General features: G+C 47.1%; 1 protein-coding gene across 3 annotated transcripts in view; it reads left to right on the top strand.

Moving 5' to 3' along the window:
* The window catches only part of LOC140430417 (rifampicin phosphotransferase-like), a 210,051-nt gene extending 195,182 nt beyond the window's left edge, over positions 1 to 14,869 (top strand). For 2 of the 3 annotated variants that reach the window (XM_072517887.1, XM_072517885.1), the window contains exons 34-36: positions 205 to 384; positions 7,779 to 7,853; positions 10,977 to 14,869. In XM_072517887.1, coding sequence (XP_072373988.1) covers positions 205 to 384; positions 7,779 to 7,853; positions 10,977 to 11,035 — 314 coding nt within the window. In that variant the 3' untranslated portion in view covers positions 11,036 to 14,869. Of the gene's footprint in view, positions 1 to 204; positions 385 to 7,778; positions 7,854 to 10,976 lie in introns of those variants that run through there. The other variant, XR_011949419.1, reaches the window with a different exon arrangement.
* Positions 14,870 to 19,974: the final 5,105 nt, after the last annotated feature.

Raw genomic sequence — 19,974 nt, 5'->3', positions numbered from 1 at the left:
ACTGCGCCTGGGCCTTGACTGGGGTCAGGGCCAGGGTAGACTGATGACTGTCTCACCAGACTTCTCGTTGTGAGGAGAATCTCTCTCTGGGTCTTTCTGGCCTAAGGAATGAATGTCAGTGAAGGAGCAAGTTTTCTTTTCGGTGCTCCTGCCTAAATTGGGAAGACCAGATGATTTGAAAGTCTGAAATGTCCTTTATTACAGGTATGACCGTGAGCCAGGGGATTGTGAAGGGGACAGCGCGTGTTGTGAAAACAATTATGGAGGCTGACTGCATCCAGATGGGGGACATTTTAATCGTGACAAGCACAGACATCGGTTGGAGCCCATACTTCCCTCTGCTAGGCGGACTGGTCACCGAGATTGGAGGATTGCTTTCACATGGTATGAAGTGTAAAGAAATGTTTTTTAGAATGGTAGAAAAGCTATGGTGCATGAAGAGACCATTCAGCCCATCGTGTTGTTGCTAACTTTTGCCTTAGTTTAATTGCTCTGTTTTATCACCTTTGCTCTTGAGTCGCCAGGTATCTTTCTGATACCGTCAAGTGATTCAAGTCCGAGTAATGATCAATAATCCAATACACTGCTGAGTAAAATTTAAATCAAACCACATTTATTGTACACAGTAATCACTACTCATGCATAAATTCTACGTCTAAGCTACTTCTACAACTAACAGGCCAATACTTAACTTGGAACTGGCCCACCAGGTCAGGGAAACGAATGGCCTTTCGTTCGGGTTCTGAGACTGCGGGATTCGAAGTTGGTACGGATTGGTAGCTCGGAGCGCCTATCTCGTAGCGAGCGTTGAAGTAAGACTTACTAGATATCAGCGGTGGCTGGACCGGTCACTGTCAAGGGTTGGTTCGCGTTGCTGAGTGACCCGGTCAAGCAGAGAAGCAGAGGGCCGATTGGAACTTGGGCTTGATTCTTATAGTTCCCAGGGGCTTCCCGCCTTTCGGGGCGGACCCTCTACCTGGTTCCAGGTGATTGGACTTTGTCCCAATCACTTGGTTCGGTTTTCTCCAATGCTGGAGCGGTTCCCTGATCGATGGGCGGTCCTGAGATGGTTGTTCACCTCCCATTTAACATAAGAACATAAGAACTAGGAGCAGGAGTAGGCCATCTGGCCCCTCGAGCCTGCTCCACCATTCAATGAGATCATGGCTGATCTTTTGTGGACTCAGCTCCACTTTCCGGCCCGAACACCATAACCCTTAATCCCTTTATTCTCCAAAAAACTATCTATCTTTATCTTAAACCATTTAATGAAGGAGCCTCTACTGCTTCACTGGGCAAGGAATTCCATAGATTCACAACCCTTTGGGTGAAGAAGTTTCTCCTAAACTCAGTCCTAAATCTACTTCCCCTTCTTTTGAGGCTATGCCCCCTAGTTCTGCTTTCACCCGCCAGTGGAAACAACCTGCCTGCATCTATCCTATCTATTCCCTTCATAATCTTATATGTTTCTATAAGATCCCCCCTCATCCTTCTAAATTCCAACGAGTACAGTCCCAGTCTACTCAACCTCTCCTCGTAATCCAACCGCTTCAGGTCTGGGATTAACCTAGTGAATCTCCTCTGCACACCCTCCAGTGCCAGTACATCCTTTCTCAAGTAAGGAGACCAAAACTGATCACAATACTCCAGGTGTGGCCTCACTAACACCTTATACAATTGCAGCAGAACCTCCCTAGTCTTAAACTCCATCCCTCTAGCAATGAAGGACAAAATTCCATTTGCCTTCTTAATCACCTGTTGCACCTGTAAACCAACTTTTTGCGACTCATGCACTAGCAGACCCAGGTCTCTCTGCACAGCAGCATGTTTTAATATTTTATCATTTAAATAATAATCCCTTTTGCTGTTATTCCTACCAAAATGGATAACCTCACATTTGTCAACATTGTATTCCATCTGCCAGACCCTAGCCCATTCACTTAGCCTATCCAAATCCCTCTGTAGACTTCCAGTATCCTCTGCACTTTTTGCTTTACCACTTATCTTAGTGTCGTCTGCAAACTTGGACACATTGCCCTTGGTCCCCAACTCCAAATCATCTATGTAAATTATGAACAGTTGTGGGCCCAACACTGATCCCTGAGGGACACCACTAGCTATTGATTGCCAACCAGAGAAACACCCATTAATCCCCACTCTTTGCTTTCTATTAATTAACCAATCCTCTATCCGTGCTACTACTTTCCCCTTAATGCCATGCATCTTTATCTTATGCAACAACCTTTTGTGTGGCACCTTGTCAAAGGCTTTCTGGAAATCCAGATATACCACATCCATTGGCTCCCCGTTATCTACCGCACTGTTAATGTCCTCAAAAAATTCCACTAAATTAGTTAGGCATGACCTGCCCTTTATGAACCCATGCTGCGTCTGCCCAATGGGACAATTTCCATCCAGATGCCTCACTATTTCTTCCTTGATGATAGATTCCAGCATCTTCCCTACTACCGAAGTTAAGCTCACTGGCCTATAATTACCCGCTTTCTGCCTACCTCGTTTTTTAAACAGTGGTGTCACGTTTGCTAATTTCCAATCTGCCGGGACCACCCCAGAGTCTAGTGAATTTTGGTAAATTTTCACTAGTGCATTTGCAATTTCCCTAGCCATCTCTTTTAGCACTCTGGGATGCATTCCATCAGGTCCAGGAGACTTGTCTACCTTTAGCCCCATTAGCTTGCCCATCACTACCTCCTTGGTGATAACAATCCTCTCAAGGTCCTCACCTTTCATAGCCTCATTTCCATCAGTCACTGGCATGTTATTTGTGTCTTCCACTGTGACGACCGACCCAAAAAACCTGTTCAGTTCCTCAGCCATTTCCTCATCTCCATTGTTAAATCTCCCTTCTCATCCTCTAAAGGACCAATATTTACCTTAGCCACTCTTTTTTGTTTTATGTATTTGTAGAAACTTTTACTATCTGTTTTTATATTCTGAGCAAGTTTACTCTCATAATCTATCTTACTCTTCTTTATAGCTTTTTTAGTAGCTTTCTGTTGCCCCCTAAAGATTTCCCAGTCCTCTAGTCTCCCACTGATCTTAGCTACTTTGTATGTTTTTTCCTTCAATTTGATACTCTCCCTTATTTCCTGAGATATCCACGGTCGATTTTCCCTCTTTCTACCGTCCTTCCTTTTTGTTGGTATAAACCTTTGCTGAGCACTGTGAAAAATCACTTGGAAGGTTTTCCACTGTTCCTCAACTGTTTCACTATAACGTCTTTGCTCCCAGTCTACCTTAGCTCGTTCTTCTCTCATCCCATTGTAATCTCCTTTGTTTAAGCACAAAACACTAGTGCTTGATTTTACCTTCTCACCCTCCATCTGTATTTTAAATGTGTTGGCTTCTGCTGGCGCCAAAGAGTCTGGTTTGGCTTTGTGTGTCTAAATGTTGCTCATTATTCCTGGGGATTGCTCATTAATATGCAAATGGCTGGTGTTTTGTTATGCTGATGGTTGCTGGTATCGATCTTGTCTGGCCTTTCCAGAGGTAAATACACACTCAACCTGCAGCTGCTCGTTTGTGTCCTGTTGGCTGACTTTCCCATCAGCCTTTGCCGTTCGCCATTTTAAATCGGGAGTTAGCCATTTTAACTGGTTACAGTGTCTGTGCCGACCAAAAGAGAGAGAAAGAAACTCGCTGCTCATTTTAATCCCACTTTCCAGGACCTGGTCTGTAGACTTGCACAGTGCTGCAGATGCAGATCCAGCTACTTTTTAACTAAACTGAGCATTTCAGCCTAAACCACCAACTTAGGCGGTGAATTCCAGATGCCTCTACCTTGTGGGTGAAAACCTTTTGCCTCATGTCCCCTCTAATCCTTCTACCAATCACAATAATCTGCCCCCTGATAATTGACCCCTCAGCAAGGAGAAACAAGTCTTTCCTGTCGACCCTATCTAAGTCCCTCATAATTTTGTACACCTCAATTAGATAGCCCCTAAGCCTCCTCTGTTCTAAGGAGAACAACTCTAGCCTATCCAAGCTCCCCTCCTTGGTGCAATTTTCAAGCCCTGGAAACATTCTTGTAAATCTCCTCTGCACTCTCTCTAGAGAAATTGGGCGGGATTCTCCTTTCCAGGGACTAAACGTCCCCACGCCGGCGGGAAAACCGGCACGAACCACTCCGGCGTCAACAGCCCACGAAAGTGTGGAATTCTCCACACTTCCAGGGACTAGGTGGACGCCGGAGGGGTTGCCGCCCCGCCAGCCGGCGGCAAAGGGATTGCACGGGTTTGTGCATGCGCCAAAGAGCCGGCGTGATCCCGCGCATGTGCGGGGGGTTCTCTTCTCCGCACCGGCCATGGCGGATCCCTACAGGGGACGGCGCGGAAGGAAGGAGTGCCCCCACGTCACAGGCCCTCCTGCAGATCGGTGGGCCCCGATCGCGGGCCAGGCCACCGTGGGGTCGGAACCCCCCGTGCCCCCCCCGAAGACCGCCCCCGCCAACTTACCTGCCAGGTCCCGCCGTGTGGGACCATGTCTAACCCACGCCGGCGGGACTGCCAAAAACAGACGGCCGCTCGGCCCATCGGGGCCCGGAGAATTGCGGGGGGGGGGTCACTGCCAACGGCCCCCGACCGACGTGGCGTGAACCCGCCCCGCCCAAAAAACGCGCCGGAGAATACGGCAACCGGTAGGGTCGGAGAATCCCTGCGGAGGGTCAGAGAATCCCACTGATTATGTCCTTTCTGTACTGTGGCGACCAGAACTGTGCACAAACCCCCAGGCATGGCCTCAGCAGCATTTTATATTGTTCCACCATTATATCCCAGCTTTTGTATTCAATACCCTGCCCAATAATGGAAAGCATTCCATAGTCTATTTTTTATTGTCAATGACAGCCCAAAATAATAATGTTTATGAGGAAGACTTCCCATTTTAATGTCAGAAAGAATGTTGTTGAAGAAACCTTTGAATTGTAATTTTAATTCCATTTAATTGCCTTCTTTTAATATTCTGTTCAACACTTCCCTGTTACCTGCTGAATTGGTTTGTCGATTGTTGCTACATGATTCTTGTATGTTCGCATTTTACTAATCTGGAGCGGGATTCTACGCAAATCGTCGGGGCGGGAAAAAACGGGGCAAAACCTGGCGGGAATCACTCCGGCGTCGAGCCGCCCCAAAGGTGCGGAATCCTCCACACCTTCAGGGCTAGGACGGCGCTGGAGTGGTTTGCGCCACGCCGGCTGGCGGGAAGGGGCTTGGTGCATTCGTGGGAGCACCAGCGTCTGCTGGCGTCATCCCCACGCATGCGCAGTGGGCGTTCATCTCCGCGTCGGCCATTGCGAATCGGTACAAGGCTGACGCGGAGGAATAGAGTGCCCCCACAGCACAGGCCCGCCCGTGGATCGGTGGGCCCGGAGCGCGGGCCAGGCCACCGTAGGGGCACCCCCCCCCCCGGGGCCAGATCACCCCGCGCCCACCCCCGAGGACCCTGGAGGCCGCCCACAAAGCTGGGTCCCGCCGGTAGGGACCAACCTTGATTTACGCCGGCGGGACCCTCGTTAAACGGGCGGGACTTCGACTCATTGCGGCCCGGAGAATTCGGGCGGCCCCGGGGCCCATTGCGTCGCGCTGGTCCCCGCCATTCTCCGAGGCAGGCGGCGCGATCCACGCCGGGGCGATTTTTGGGGGGACCGGAGAATTCTGAGGATGGCGGGTGCGGGATTCACGCCGACCCCCAGCGATTCTCCGACCCGGTGGTGGGTCAGAGAATCCTGACCCTGGTTAGTGTTGTGTTTGGTCCCTTGTACTTTATGATGAATTCACCAAACACTTTGATCTGTCCAAACCAAGATCCTTTTATTGTGTCTCGTGTGGTAAGATGACAATCTGATACAGAGCACGTTATCATGAAGTCTTGCTACGCCTCTGGAACTTGCACCTTGTGCTGACCAATTACATGCACGTCTTATTACCCTCAATATCTTGTTCCCACACTGGCCGGATGCGCCACTCTTTATATAGAGGTCCCAGGTCACACAACCTTGGTTTTGAGACCGCACTGTGTGTCTGTACCGCTACCTGCTGGTTGGAGGTCTCATATCATCGAACTATGATATGGCCCTTTGGCATATCACCACAATTACATAGTTTTTAGTTGAATTCTCCTATGGACATTACACTGCAATTGGGATCTTGTTACACATTGGGTCCCTAGCTCTGAGCCAAAAGCTCTGGGTTCAATTCCTGTTGAAGGACTTAATTGTTGGTGCGTTCATGACGTGACCAATCAGGTTTATTGCCATCTTGTAAGTCCTTCCAACGTGGCTATGTTGGGCAATAAGAGTGGGAGAGCCTCCTGTCAGCCATGCTTGATACACAATGGCACACCTCAACCTACGTAGCCTTTGCCTTCAGGGCAGTGACCAGTACCAGGAAATGAAAGCTATGGAAATTGATGTAAGTATGTGCTTCATCTGCCTTCTGCATCTCTAAACGTGGGGAGCCTCCTAAGGTTAAACTACACTGCAATTTAGCATTCGGGCTGTGACGTGTTTCTTGCATGAAATACAATTATTATTCCAAAAAACTATAGTTTATTCTCGGATTCAGGCAATGGCGCAAAACAAGTGTTATCGGTTATCACGGTAACACAAATCAAAGCTTTGCAATAAATCGATTCAAAATCAATTAAAATTGTAATCTTTTCTGATCCAGTAGAAGACAGGCAAGATACTGCGTTAATTGGATAGAGTTTGGAGATGAGAAATTCATTAGAACAACAATATTACTTCTGGTGAAGTCTGTGCCATAGAGCTATATTGGCCAAAACTTTTCCAAACTCATGGATACCAAATATTAGTGGCACAGCTCCTATGACCACATGGTGCTGTGTCATAGACTGTCGAGGTCTTGTGGCAGAGTCCCTGCCTCTGAGCCAGAAACTTTCAGTTTGTGTCCTACCCCAAGACTTTAAAAAAAATCTTTATTGGTGCCGCAAGTAGGCTTACATTAACACTGCAATGAAGTTACTGTGAAAACCCTCTAGTCGCCACACTCCGGAGCCTGTTTGGGTACACTGAGGGAGAATTCTGAATGTCCAATTCACCTAACAAGCACGTCTTTTGGGACTTGTGGGAGGAAACCGGAGCACCCGGAGGAAACCCACTCAGACCCGGGGAGAACATGCAGACTCCACACAGACAGTGACCCAAGCCAGGAATCGAACCTGGGACCCTTGCGCTGTGAAGCAACAGTGCTACCCACTGTGCTACCGTTCCACAGTGACTTGATGGCCAAGGAAGATGCTTTTGTAACGTGGCCAAGCAGGTTGAGTATCAACCTGCAAGAATCCTTCCAATATGCCAATGGCAGACTGTAAGAATGGGACAGACCTTTGGTCAGCCGTGCTTGATGCGGAGTGGCTTCCCTCGAGCTGTAAGCCTCTGGTGCTATGCTAGTGGCCTGTTCCTGGTAGAAACTCTCTATGGGAGCAGATTAAAACCTGTCTTGTGCACCATTCGATGTTGACCCTGTTTACTTGGATTCGTAGGAGGCTAAAATTCTACTAGTTTAGAAGACAGTGGTTATTTCAGATTCAGATCACAGTGCATTGTGAGGGCAAAGCTGTTTTCCTTTTTAGTACTTTTTAGAATTCAATCTGACAGTAAGTACTGAACTTCTAACTGACAGGGAGGCAGGAAGATCACATTTCAATGCAGTTACCTTACTGTTGATGATTTGGAGCTGAAGGATATGTTAAATGTTATTTCCATCTCTAATTATTTATTTGCCTTCTGTTCTCAACAGGTGCAGTGGTTGCACGAGAATATGGGTTACCGTGTATTGTGAGTTGCAGAGGTGCTACAAGCCTATTCAAATCAGGTATGCACAGTAAGAGACCATTTTCAGATTTCTTTGGCTAAGTGTTAATTCGGGCGGGAAATGTGGGGTGTAACCGTTGGCTGGAGTGACGGCTTTTCCTGCCTTTTTTTAAAAACTTGGCCAAAAACAAACCGTTAGGTGGATCACATAACGTCACACTGATGGGCCGGGCACTGGATTCGGCCCATAATAGATCAGGTGATCTTTTCTAAAGGGCACCCCAATTAAAACAAAATACAAAAACAAGAACCCTATTTAGAACATAGAACATAATTGCAGAAGGAGGCCATTCGGCCCATCGAGTCTGCACCAACCCACTTAAACCCTCACTTCCACCCTATCCTCCTAACCCAATAAGCCCTCCTAACGTTTTTGGTCACTAAGGGCAATTTATCATGGCCAATCCACCTAACCTTCACGTCTTTGGACTGTGGGAGGAAACCGGAGCACCCGGAGGAAACCCACGCAGACACGGGGAGAACGTGCAGGCTCTCCACAGACAGTGACCTAGCGGGGAATCGAACCTGGAGCCCTGGCTGTGAAGCCACAGTGCTATCCACGTGTGCTACCGTGACCCCCCCCCCCCCCCCCCCTGCAGACACCCAGACACGCACCATCCCCAACATGGAGCCCCCACCCCACCCCCATCCAGCGCCCTGCCCGCCTCTTCCCAGACATGGAACCCCCAACACCACGGAACCTCCAACATCTCACTCAAGAAAATTCCCCAGCACTGCTCCCCTACACTGCCTGACAGTACCGGGGGGCAGTGCCAGGCCATGGTCAGGGCAGTGGGCATGACGCTTTCCACTCTTGGGGTTGTATTCAGTCGTTTGTCAGGACTGTTGCCACGTCAGCTGAGATCTTAACATGGGGGTATAATACAGTGGGGAAGCCCACTAATGATATTTAAATGTATGGTCATTGGGTTCTTTCCTTTTCACGGTGGGAACCTCATTGTATCATTGCTGGGGAAGCAGGAACAATCTCAACGGTAATTTAATTTTTTTAATTTTTAAATGTTTTTTTTATACCCAATTCCATTTTGTTTTCCAATTAAGGGGAAAGTTAGTGTGGTCAGTCCACCTACTTTGCACATATTTTGGGTTGTGGGGGTGAAACCCACGCAGACACAGGGAGAATGTGCAAACTCCACACGTACAGTGACCCAGGGCCGAGATCGTACCCGGGTCCTCGGCGCCGTGAGGCAGCAGTGCTAACCACTGCGTCGCCGTGCCGTCCATTCAATGGGAAATCCTGACGGCAGAAAAGCTGTTTGGGGACTCCCACTGGATTCTCCCCCGCCACCAACTTTACTGCTCGCTGAAAACGTGGACAGGAAATACCCCTCCCCACAAAGTTTCTTGTACACTAACAAGACTTTCGGATTTAACTTCAGTCTCAAGGGAACATGTCTGTATTTTGCAAATTGTGTAGTGCAAAAAACTTGCATTTCTATAGCACCTTTTACAACCTCAGGATATCCCAAAGTGCTTGACCAGCCAATGCAAGTCATTTTAAAGTGTATTCGTTATTGTAATGTAGGGAAACGCAACAACAGAATTACAAACAGCAGTGTGATGATGACCAGATAGTCTGATTTTGTGACCTTGGCTTGTATGTAGGCAACATATGGAGGGAACACCAAAATAACTCGCCAGCTCTCTTTCAAATAGCAGCACGATGGCACAGTGGTTAGCTCTGCTGCCTCACAGCGCCAGGGACCCTGGTCCAATTCTGACCTCGGGTGACTGTCTGTGTGGAGTTTGCATGTTCTCCCCGTGTCTGTGTGGGTTTCCTCCGGGTGCTCCGGTTTCCTCCCACGGTCCAAAGTTATGCAAGTTAGGTGGATAATTTTGTCCCTTCATATCCTGGGGTTACGGAGGACAGGGCAGGTGACTGGGCCAAGGTAGAGTGCTCTTTCAAAGGGTCGGTGCAGACCCGATGGGCTGAATGGCCTCCGTCTGCACTGTAGCGATTCTGTGATTCCACGGAACTTATACGCTCAGTTGAGAGGGCCGTCAGTTGTCCGTTTAATGTATCGTCTGAATAAACACTGCCGTTATCGCAGTTCTGTATATGAGTGTCAGCATGAATTGTGTGCTGAAGCCTCGGGCATGGAGCTTGAATCCACATCTTCTGAATCTGAGGTGGAAATGCTATGTCTGAGGCTAAATTAACCCTGTGGTTAACAATCAAATTTATCGGGTTAAATATTTTGAAGTGTTTCGATGCTGTAATAAGGTGCTATATAAATGTAAGTATTTTACTCGGAGAGTAGGATTTTGGCACCGATGAAACGTTTCATTTTGAAATCTGGAAATAACCATTTTCAAAATATTTGAAGTTCAAACGCACTTAAACCAGGGAGGTGATAATGGCATAATGAGAATGTCACTGGACTTGCAACCCAGAGGCCCAGGTTGATGTTCAGGGTACATGCGTTCATAGCAGAGATGGAATTTCAATTCAGTTAATAAATCGAGAATATAAAGCTAGCCTCAGTAATGGTGACCATGAAACTATCATGGGTTGTCATAACGACCTGTCTGGTTCACTCAGGAAATCTGTTGTTCTGCCCTGGTCCAGGCCCACAGCAATGGCTTGACTCTTAATTGTCTTTTGAAATGTTCAGTTCAAGAAATGCCGACCTCTCATAGTATGATAAATGCACTGATGCACGGGGCGGGATGTTCTGCCACCCCACCGGTGTGTTTCGCTGCAGTGGAGGAAGCCTGCCATTGGCCGGATGTGGGATCTTCCTGTCCCGTCGCCGGGGGAACCCGCGGAGGGCGGGTGACCATCGGCGGGACCGGCCAGAAAATCCCGCCCAATGAGAATACAACCTTTACGAGCGTGCTTTAGAGGAGGCACCCCGCGGCTCTTGGCTGGTCCGATCCTGCACATAGATGATTCCAGACCCACAACAAATCTAATTGTCTCAGAACTGCCTTCCGAAATAGCCGGACAAGCTGTTCAAGAAGGTGGACCACTACTGCCTTCTGAAGCACAGATTGGAATGGGCAATAAATGCTGACCTTTCCGGTGACAGCCACAGCATGTGAATGAATGAAGGAAATATATTGTTCTGCTAAACACTTTTTTTTTCAACTATTCACACAGGTGATACCGTGATTCTCAGTGGGAAAAATGGATTTGTGCAGAAAGTTGAAGAAAATTGAAAATATGAATGTATTTATAAGGCAACCTTTCGGCAAATGCCTAATACCACAGTTTTAGATTCAATATAAATAATAGCAAAGCTTTGATGTCGATAGATTATACTTGAAGCTAAACTATAGTATTTTTATTTATAAATATTTAATATATATTCACTGCATATTTTTAAAAGTCCTGTTTATGACGCTAAAACTAAAATGTCATCCTTTTTTATGTTTTGAATCCACCCACAGTCACAAATATCTCCAAGATATAAGTAGACACAACCTCATTTTTTGATTTGACATTTTACAGTCTTTGGACCCAACATGGAGTTCGAACAATTTCAGATCATAAACTCAGAACCCGTGTTTTTCTGAATGGAAGCTGTCGGTGGTGATTCAGGTTTTTCTCCATGCCCGTCTTTTTGGTTTTTTGCCTGTCCCATATCTTTTTGTCCTGCAACACTGTCCCTCCTGGGATTTAATCTCTATTATCATGCACCCAGACCTCTCCTTCTGTGCTTTCATCCCCGCCCCCCTGCCCCTAACTTTCAATTGTTTAAAAGCTGTCACATTTCTAACTTTCTCCAGTTCTGATGGAAAGTTCAACAACTTGAAATGAAAATGAAAAATGGAATGAAATGAAAATCGCTTATTGTCACAAGTAGGCTTCAAATGAAGTTACTGTGAAAAGCCCCTAGTCGCCAGATTCCGGCGCCTGTTTGGGGAGGCTGGTACGGGAATTGAACCGTGCTGCTGGCCTGTCTTGGTCTGCTTTCAAAGTCAGCGATTTAGCCCTGGGATAAACCAGCCCCTTAATGATAACTCTGTCCCTCTCTCCACAGATGCGACCTGAACGGCTGAGTATTTACAGCTTTAAAAAAATTTTGCTGTGATACTAGTTGGTCTGACGTGTAATGACTTTGTAAACCAACTATCATGGAGGTTGCTTTGGAAAGAAATGATGCTACGAGACTGATTAGGGCCTTCAATTTGCTGCTCAAACGTCAAGTGGTGCGCCAATACTCTATGCTCCTCTGAAGGAGCACTTTCTTTTCTTTCTTCAGGGTGGGACAAGAATGCAGGAAAACACAAGAGCCATTGCTCTCATTTCTTTTTTCACACTGACTGCAAATAGCGCGACGGCTGACATGTAGTGGCATACCTTCTTTGAGAAGGTGACTGAACAGGTAGACGAGGGTAGAGCAGTTGATGTGGTGTATATGGATTTCAGTAAAGCTTTTGATAAGGTTCCCCACGGTAGGCTATTGCAGAAAATACGGAGGCTGGGGATTGAGGGTGATTTAGAGATGTGGATCAGAAATTGGCTAGCTGAAAGAAGACAGAGGGTGGTGGTTGATGGGAGATGTTCAGAATGGAGTTCAGTTACAAGTGGCGTACCACAAGGATCTGTTCTGGGGCCGTTGCTGTTTGTCATTTTTATAAATGACCTAGAGGAGGGCGCAGAAGGGTGGGTGAGTAAATTTGCAGACGACACTAAAGTCGGTGGTGTTGTCGACAGTGCGGAAGGATGTTGCAGGTTACAGAGGGACATAGATAAGCTGCAGAGCTGGGCTGAGAGATGGCAAATGGAGTTTAATGTAGAGAAGTGTGAGGTGATTCACTTTGGAAGGAATAACAGGAATGCGGAATATTTGGCTAATGGTAAAGTTCTTGGAAGTGTGGATGAGCAGAGGGATCTCAGTGTCCATGTTCATAGATCCTTGAAAGTTGCCACCCAGGTTGATAGGGTTGTGAAGAAGGCCTATGGAGTGTTGGCCTTTATTGGTAGAGGGATTGAGTTCCGGAGTCATGAGGTCATGTTGCAGCTGTACAAAACTCTGGTACGGCCGCATTTGGAGTATTGCGTACAGTTCTGGTCACCTCATTATAGGAAGGACGTGGAAGCTTTGGAGCGGGTGCAGAGGAGATTTACCAGGATGTTGCCTGGTATAGAGGGAAAATCTTATGAGGAAAGGCTGATGGACTTGAGGTTGTTTTCGTTAGAGAGAAGAAGGTTAAGAGGAGACTTAATAGAGGCATACAAAATGATCAGGGGGTTAGATAGGGTGGACAGTGAGAGCCTTCTCCCGTGGATGGAAATGGCTAGCATGAGGGGACATAGCCTTAAACTGAGGGGTAATAGATATAGGACAGAGGTCAGAGGTAGGTTCTTTACGCAAAGAGTGGTGAGGCCGTGGAATGCCCTACCTGCAACAGTAGTGAACTTGCCAACATTGAGGGCATTTAAAACTTTATTGGATAAGCATATGGATGCTAATGGCATAGTGTAGATTAGATGGCTTTCGTTTTATGACTTCCCATGTCGATGCAACATCGTGGGCCGAAGAGCCTGTACTGCGCTGTATCGTTCTATGTTCTATAACAACATTTTTAGTATGGCAGGCTTGACATAATTTGGCATGCAAAGTTCGAAGTATCAGCTTTTTCTAGTTGAAACAAGTTTTTTTACATTTCATCAACAATATATTTCCTACATTCTTCATGTACACCAAATCTCTTCCATTAGCATTGGCAAACATTTGCTGCAAGTTCAAACAAATGAGCATTGGAGTTATTATTAGAAGACGGGTCAGGTCAGAAGTGATGCTGTTGGGATTCGGTCAGCTTGCAGATCTGCAAAATCTTTGTTGAGCACATTACCACAGAAGAAGAAAGTGGAAATAGTGGACTTTATGTAACTTGGCATGATGAAGAAGCTTCTTTACACAGAGTGGTGAGCCTCTAGAATTCACCGCCAGCATTACTAGTTGAGGCTGGAAATCTCTAACCGTGGCTGGAATTCTCTGGACATTGGCAGCTTGATTCTCCCGATGGCGGGATCTTCCGTTCCGCCAGCGGCACACTCACACGCGCGGATTTCCCGATGACGTGGGGGTGTCCACAATGGGAAACCCCATCAGCCGGCTGCTGGGACGGAGGGTCAGGCTGCTGACGGGAGCGCACCGCACCAGAAAAAGGGTGCGGTGGGATGCGGGATTCTCTTTTCCCGCTGACAGTGCAGCCCAGCCCATGGGCTTCCCAGCACCTTGGGGTGGCTTCAATGGAAAATCCCATTGACAGGTGGCAGGGAGAGAGAATCTAGCCCCAGTAAATGGTGGGATGCCAAGAAAAACCTGTGGCTGGGAGCCTGGAGAATCCAGCCCAGTATTCAGTATTGGATCGGCAGAGGAAGGAAAAGAGTTGAAGGGATAAAAGAATAGAGTGATTAAATATGATTATAACTACCTGGTCATGTGCTGTTATTTCTCTGTACAGCAAAATAATTATGACCAATTTGTCTTTTCAATTTTGGAATGTGAACTTCACTGATAAAGCTACCATTTATTGATCATCCATCATTGTCCTTGAGCCGATGGTAGTGAGTTGCCTTTTTGAACTGCTGTTGTCCATTTTGTGTAATTGTACCCACAATGCTATTGGGGTGGGTGAGGTGGTGACTTCCAGAATCTTGACACAGAAACAGTGAAGGAATGGTCAGTCCAGTCAAGTGGATGGGGGGGAATTTGGAGGTGTTATGTAATTTTCATGAGCAAAGCAGGCTGTAAAATTGCAGCACTTACCAAACGACAAATTTAAAACAAGGCTAAGATATGTTCAGAAAAAATTCAGGTGAGGAGCTGTTTTGGTGTCTCAATTATTGTAAACATGATGCATTGAATTGTTCAGGCTGGGGTTTAAAACATTACAAAATGTTGGTAGTCTGATGTTAATATGAAGGTTCGCTCTTAAATGTCAGACAATTATTGTTTTTTGAGTCCATGTATAAATGTATCAAATTATTGTTCTATTAACTTCCTTTTTCCAATAAAATTACTGTTTTTAGGTAACATACTAGCAATTACATCATTTGTGCTTTACTGAATTGAGGTGTGACATGCCAACTGTGATTATGAACTACTATTCATGAACAGTGATAAATTACCAGTATTACTAATTATATACATTGGGGTGAAGGTAAGATAGATGATTATTTTAATGATGACGCGACTGCATAGATGATAGTGTTAAATAAAAATGTGTACAACATGTGCACATTGTTTGAGACTATGTGGCAGATTGAGTTCTATGTAAAGAAGTGTGAGGTCATCCACTTTGCATTCAGACAAGGCAAACTGGAGTATTTTCTTAATAGTAAAACATGAGGAATTGTGGAAGGCATTTTGTCCATGAACACAAATCACAAAAAGTAACCCACGTTAGAATATTTCATCAAAAAAGCCAAGGGAAAGTTGACCTTTATCGCAAGGAGGCTGGGATATAAAGGGATGGAAATTGTGCTTTAGTTGAATACAGGTCAGACCCATCTCGAGTACCCAGTTCAGTTTTGGTCATTACAGCTCAGGAAGGACATATAACAATGGAGCATTGATTCAACAGGGCATAAAAGGTAAAAATTTGAGGGCCAGTTGCATAAATGTGGCTTATATTCCCTTGACTTTATATGCATGAGGCATATTTTAATTGATGTGTTTGAAATGATGAAGGGATTTGATAACTGTAAATACAGAGGAACTCTTCTCTCTGGTGGGGAATATAGATCAAGGAGACGCATACTTAAAATTCGAGCAAGGCCATTCAGGATTGAAGTCAAGAGAAATATCTGCACACAAAGGATAATGGAAATCTGGACCTCTCCCCAAATGATTGTGGATGTTAGGTATTTACTTCTTGCAGCTTACAAGACAAGGGTACAGCCTCAACTGGGCTACAGGTCTGTGTAAATGCAGGCCGCATAATTTCAATTCACCCCCAAGCTGGGGTGTCCCTCAAGCTACCCATGAAATTAGTCACTGCAGCCCCTCCAGAATTAATAACTGCTCTTGAAACCTGCAATTGGAGCTCTGTTTACAACATGAACAGGGGATTCCTAATGCTCTGGAATATCTGTTCCGTTGTAATGTAGATGTTGGGTGGGATTCTCAGGTCCGCCAGCCATGTGTTTTTTGGCTGCACACCCTTCGCTGGCGGCGGGATCCTATCTTCCTGCCGATTGTCGATGGGGTTTCCCATTGTACCCACCCCACACCGCCGCAAAACCCGTTGGCAGGGGTGCACTCTGCCTGCGAGAAAATTGAAACGCACCGATCGGAGAATTCCGGCCACTGTTTGTGGACTCTAGCAATATTTGGCCAATTGCAGCATACAAGATGAGATCCACTGGGCTGGGCAAGCCATATATACTCCTAATGATAAATTATTTTAAAAGTTGCATCCCTGACAGCCTGGTCTTTAGGGTCTTCAAAGAGAAATGGCTGTTTCATCCTCATTCCCTCCCAGCTCAGTGAGTCGCTTGGTGAAATAATTTATGTTTCATTCATCCTGAGTGAGTGTATCTGGGGTGGTGCTTGAACACATTCGGCACAGCAACAGGATAGGTGAATCAGGTGGAGGGGAGGGTCTGTCTGGAGATGCCAGGCTGCTAGTGAGACCCTTCTTTCTGAAAGTATTCGTCATCTGCAGGGGAAACAAAGAACATTCATTCTGGGATGGTAATCTCTGACTTGCGAATCAGCAAATGTGACTGAAGTGTGTGTGGAGGGGGGCGGGTGTTGTTGCTTTGAAATTATCAGGCAACAAAAACATTTTGTTGGCACTCCATTCCTTTCGGATGAAATCCCTCCTCTCACTATTGAGCACTTTGATTCTCACCATTCTGCCACCTATGATAGCCCTTTATCCCTGTGCAGGTTTCTCCTTTGAGAAAAAGGACTAAGATGTCAACATACCAGGCGGGATTCTCCGAAATGGAGACAGAGTGTCCGCACCATCGTGAACGCCGTCGTGAAACGAGCGCGGACACTACCGATTCTGGACCCCACAGGGTGCCAGCACGGTGCTGGAGCGGTTCACGGCGCTCCAGCCTCCCTTCCCGGCGGCAACTGGGTGCCGTGCCAACCCGCGCATGCGCAGTGGCGCCACACCAACCTGCACATGCACGGGAGAATTCCGCAACGCGCCGGCTCGGCGCAACATGGCGCGGGGGTTCAGGGGACGGCTGCGTAACAAAATAGGGCCGGAGCTGGAGAGGCTGGCCCGCTGATTGGTGGGCCCCGATAGCGGGCCAGAGCCCATCGGAGGCCCCGCCCCCCGGTGAAGGAGCACCCCTCCCCCTTCCACAGGCCGCCCCCTGACACTGCGCGCAGAATTCCCGCCAGTTGCGAGCAGGTGTGGACACCGCCGGCGGGACTCTGCCGTTTCCGCGCGGCCGCTCGGCCCATCAATGCCGGTGAATCGGCGGCCCGGCCACGGGCAGCGGCCCGTGACCAGCGCCATGCCAAACGCGCCGGCGCAAATTGCGTCGATTCTCCGCTCCTCGGAGAATCCCGTGCCGCCGTTGGGACGTGGCACGGTTGCGGCAATTCTCCGGCCGGCGCGGGGCTCGGAGAATCCCGCCCACCATGACCAAGAGGTTCCACTTTGGGCGTAATTGCCAACATGGGTGTAAATCACAATATCGCATTGGTTTTTTGTTACTCAAAATCATTTGCATTTCATGGACCATAAAATCCTCCATGAACCAGCACAATCAGACAGCGGGCGGGATTCAGAAGCTACATTGCGCCCGACGTGGATCGGGGCGCGCCAGGTGAATAGCGGAAGAAGGCAAAATCGAGATTTGTGCCCGAATTCCAGATCACAAACAAAAATACGAGAATATGATTTACCCTCATTTGTATTCATTTCCATCTCATTCAACGCGATTGAAGTCAAATGCAGCGGTCTCCTGGGAATGATCTGATTCCTCAGCGGGAAGTCCCCTGATGGTATAATTAATTTTTTTCCAAGTGTAGAAATGAGATCAAATCACCCAACTAGGCAGATGCACTGGGCAGTGTGGGAGACCTCCAGCTAAACAATATTCGCCTCCTGGCCACCAAAGAGGCAAAGGCGAGAACATCCGCCCACTACCCCAGAGTGAAATGCCGGTGAGTCTGAGACCCCAAGTATGGTTACTAATGGACATGGGCCACATGAAGAATCTCCGAAAAAGCATTAAAAAAAGGAAACCCAGAAGCTAGCAAGTTTGGGACAAGACCGAGTGTGGTTAGCTGGCGCAAGCGAACAACGGTCACACTTGTCTGCCACATCCTGGAAAAACCCACTCATCCTTGTCTTGGTCCAATGCAGTATTTAAACAGGTTTAGGTTCAATTGGGCGCAGGAAGAAGTGGAGTTCACCCTGTGGATGGCTTTCCTCCAAGCCTCAGCAAATAAACACAGGGCCTAGTCCTCTCTCCCATCTCTCCCTCACTTCTTCCAAAGGGGCGGGATCTGATGAAAGGAAAAGGCCATACAGATCTGAAATAGATCCCTTATCAGGCTGCACCAAGGACAAAACCCTCCTCAGCAAGGAGGGAGGTGGGACTAAAGGAAAAGAACGTCTGAGAAAAACCACGGATTTGAACATAAAAGGAAGAGGTTAGAACTGGGCAACTGCAATTTGTCAGCCAGCTCCTCCAACACTGGTGAATCTCCCCAATATGAAGAGATCCCCAAAGTGCGCAAGTCCCTCTGAAGACTTAAATGAAGGGTCTTCATTTAAAAGGGGTGATTAATGCAAATCAGGACTAAAGAAGACAGGGAGAGAAGTTTGAAATGCTGCCGGAACTGTTTCCAAATCCTGAGGGAGGAAATCACCTCAGGATTTGAAGAAAAACCTGCAGGGGAGAAGGGCGACAGTGCAGTAATTATAGCGTGAAGTGAGGAGGTGATGGCCCATGAGCGAGTCTCCATTTTGCCCCAGGTTGAGTCAAGGTCGCCAAACCGCTACTGGATTTTTTGAATGTTGGCAGCTCAATAACAGAACAAAAGATTCAGAGGGCTAGGCCTCCTGATCCTCTGTCTCGCTGGAGCAGAGTTCAGCGGACTCTGGGACACATACCCTCCCAGTTTGAAGCAGAAATCAATTTGTTGACCTTAGTAAAAAATGATTTGGGCAAAAGAAAAAAGGGATACATTGAAAGAAAAATAGAAATCTGGGAAGCACATTAATTTTTATCGTTGTATCCTACCTGTCAGGGACAGTGGACGGCTACACCACCTCTGCACATTTGCTCTGAAACTACTGACGAGGCCTAAGTAATTTAATCTATGAAGTGAGGCCTAATTATGGGCTGCACAAATTCCCAAGTAGCGGAAGCTGGAGTCAGAGAGGCAAAATGACAACAAATTAATTTCAGTTCCTCCAGCAGTTGGATTCACTGGAAAGCACTCACTCTTACCTATGTTAAGCTTTTAGCTGGAGAATGTACCAAATGTAGTGAGCGTCCTCATGATGTTATCTCTGGAGGGAGTCAAGTCTGTGATGTGCAAAGGTAGGTCATCGCACAAAGTGACACCCAATGTTTCACTCCATTCTGACAAATACCCCTCCACTGATCAGAAGCCCTGAACGTCATCGTGAGAAGCTCAATAGACAAGGCAAAGAGGAGCAGGGAGAGAGGACAGCCCTGTCTAGTGCCCCTTCCCAAGTGAAAGTAGTCTGAGAATACAGTGTTTGTGTGAATACTGGCCGTAGGGCCATGATACAACAGGCCAATCCACAGAGGCAAATTTTGGGACAAATCCAAATCTCCCAAGAATCCCGAGTAGATAATCCCATTCCACCCCATCAAATGCCAAAGTCACTATAACCTCAGGTTCTGGAGCCGTGGAGGGGGAAAGGATGCCACTTAGAAGATGTTGAATATTGGTCGACAATTGTCAGCCCTTCACAAAGCCTGTTTGGTCCTTTGATATTATACCCAGGAGACAAGGCTCCAGGCGGATCGCCAGGAACTTTGCCAAGAGCTTAACAGCCGTATTCAAAAGAGAGATGGGTCGGTATGATCTTGGGTCCTTGTACCCCTTAAGGTGAAAAGAAATTGAGGCTTGAATGAGGGTTGGGGGCAATGAACCCCGAGACAGTGAGTCATTAAACATATCCGTTATTTTTTT

This window comes from Scyliorhinus torazame, chromosome 10 (assembly GCF_047496885.1).
Source record: "Scyliorhinus torazame isolate Kashiwa2021f chromosome 10, sScyTor2.1, whole genome shotgun sequence".
Classification (NCBI taxonomy): Eukaryota; Metazoa; Chordata; class Chondrichthyes; order Carcharhiniformes; family Scyliorhinidae; genus Scyliorhinus; species Scyliorhinus torazame.
This window is presented reverse-complemented; position numbering and strand designations above follow the sequence as displayed.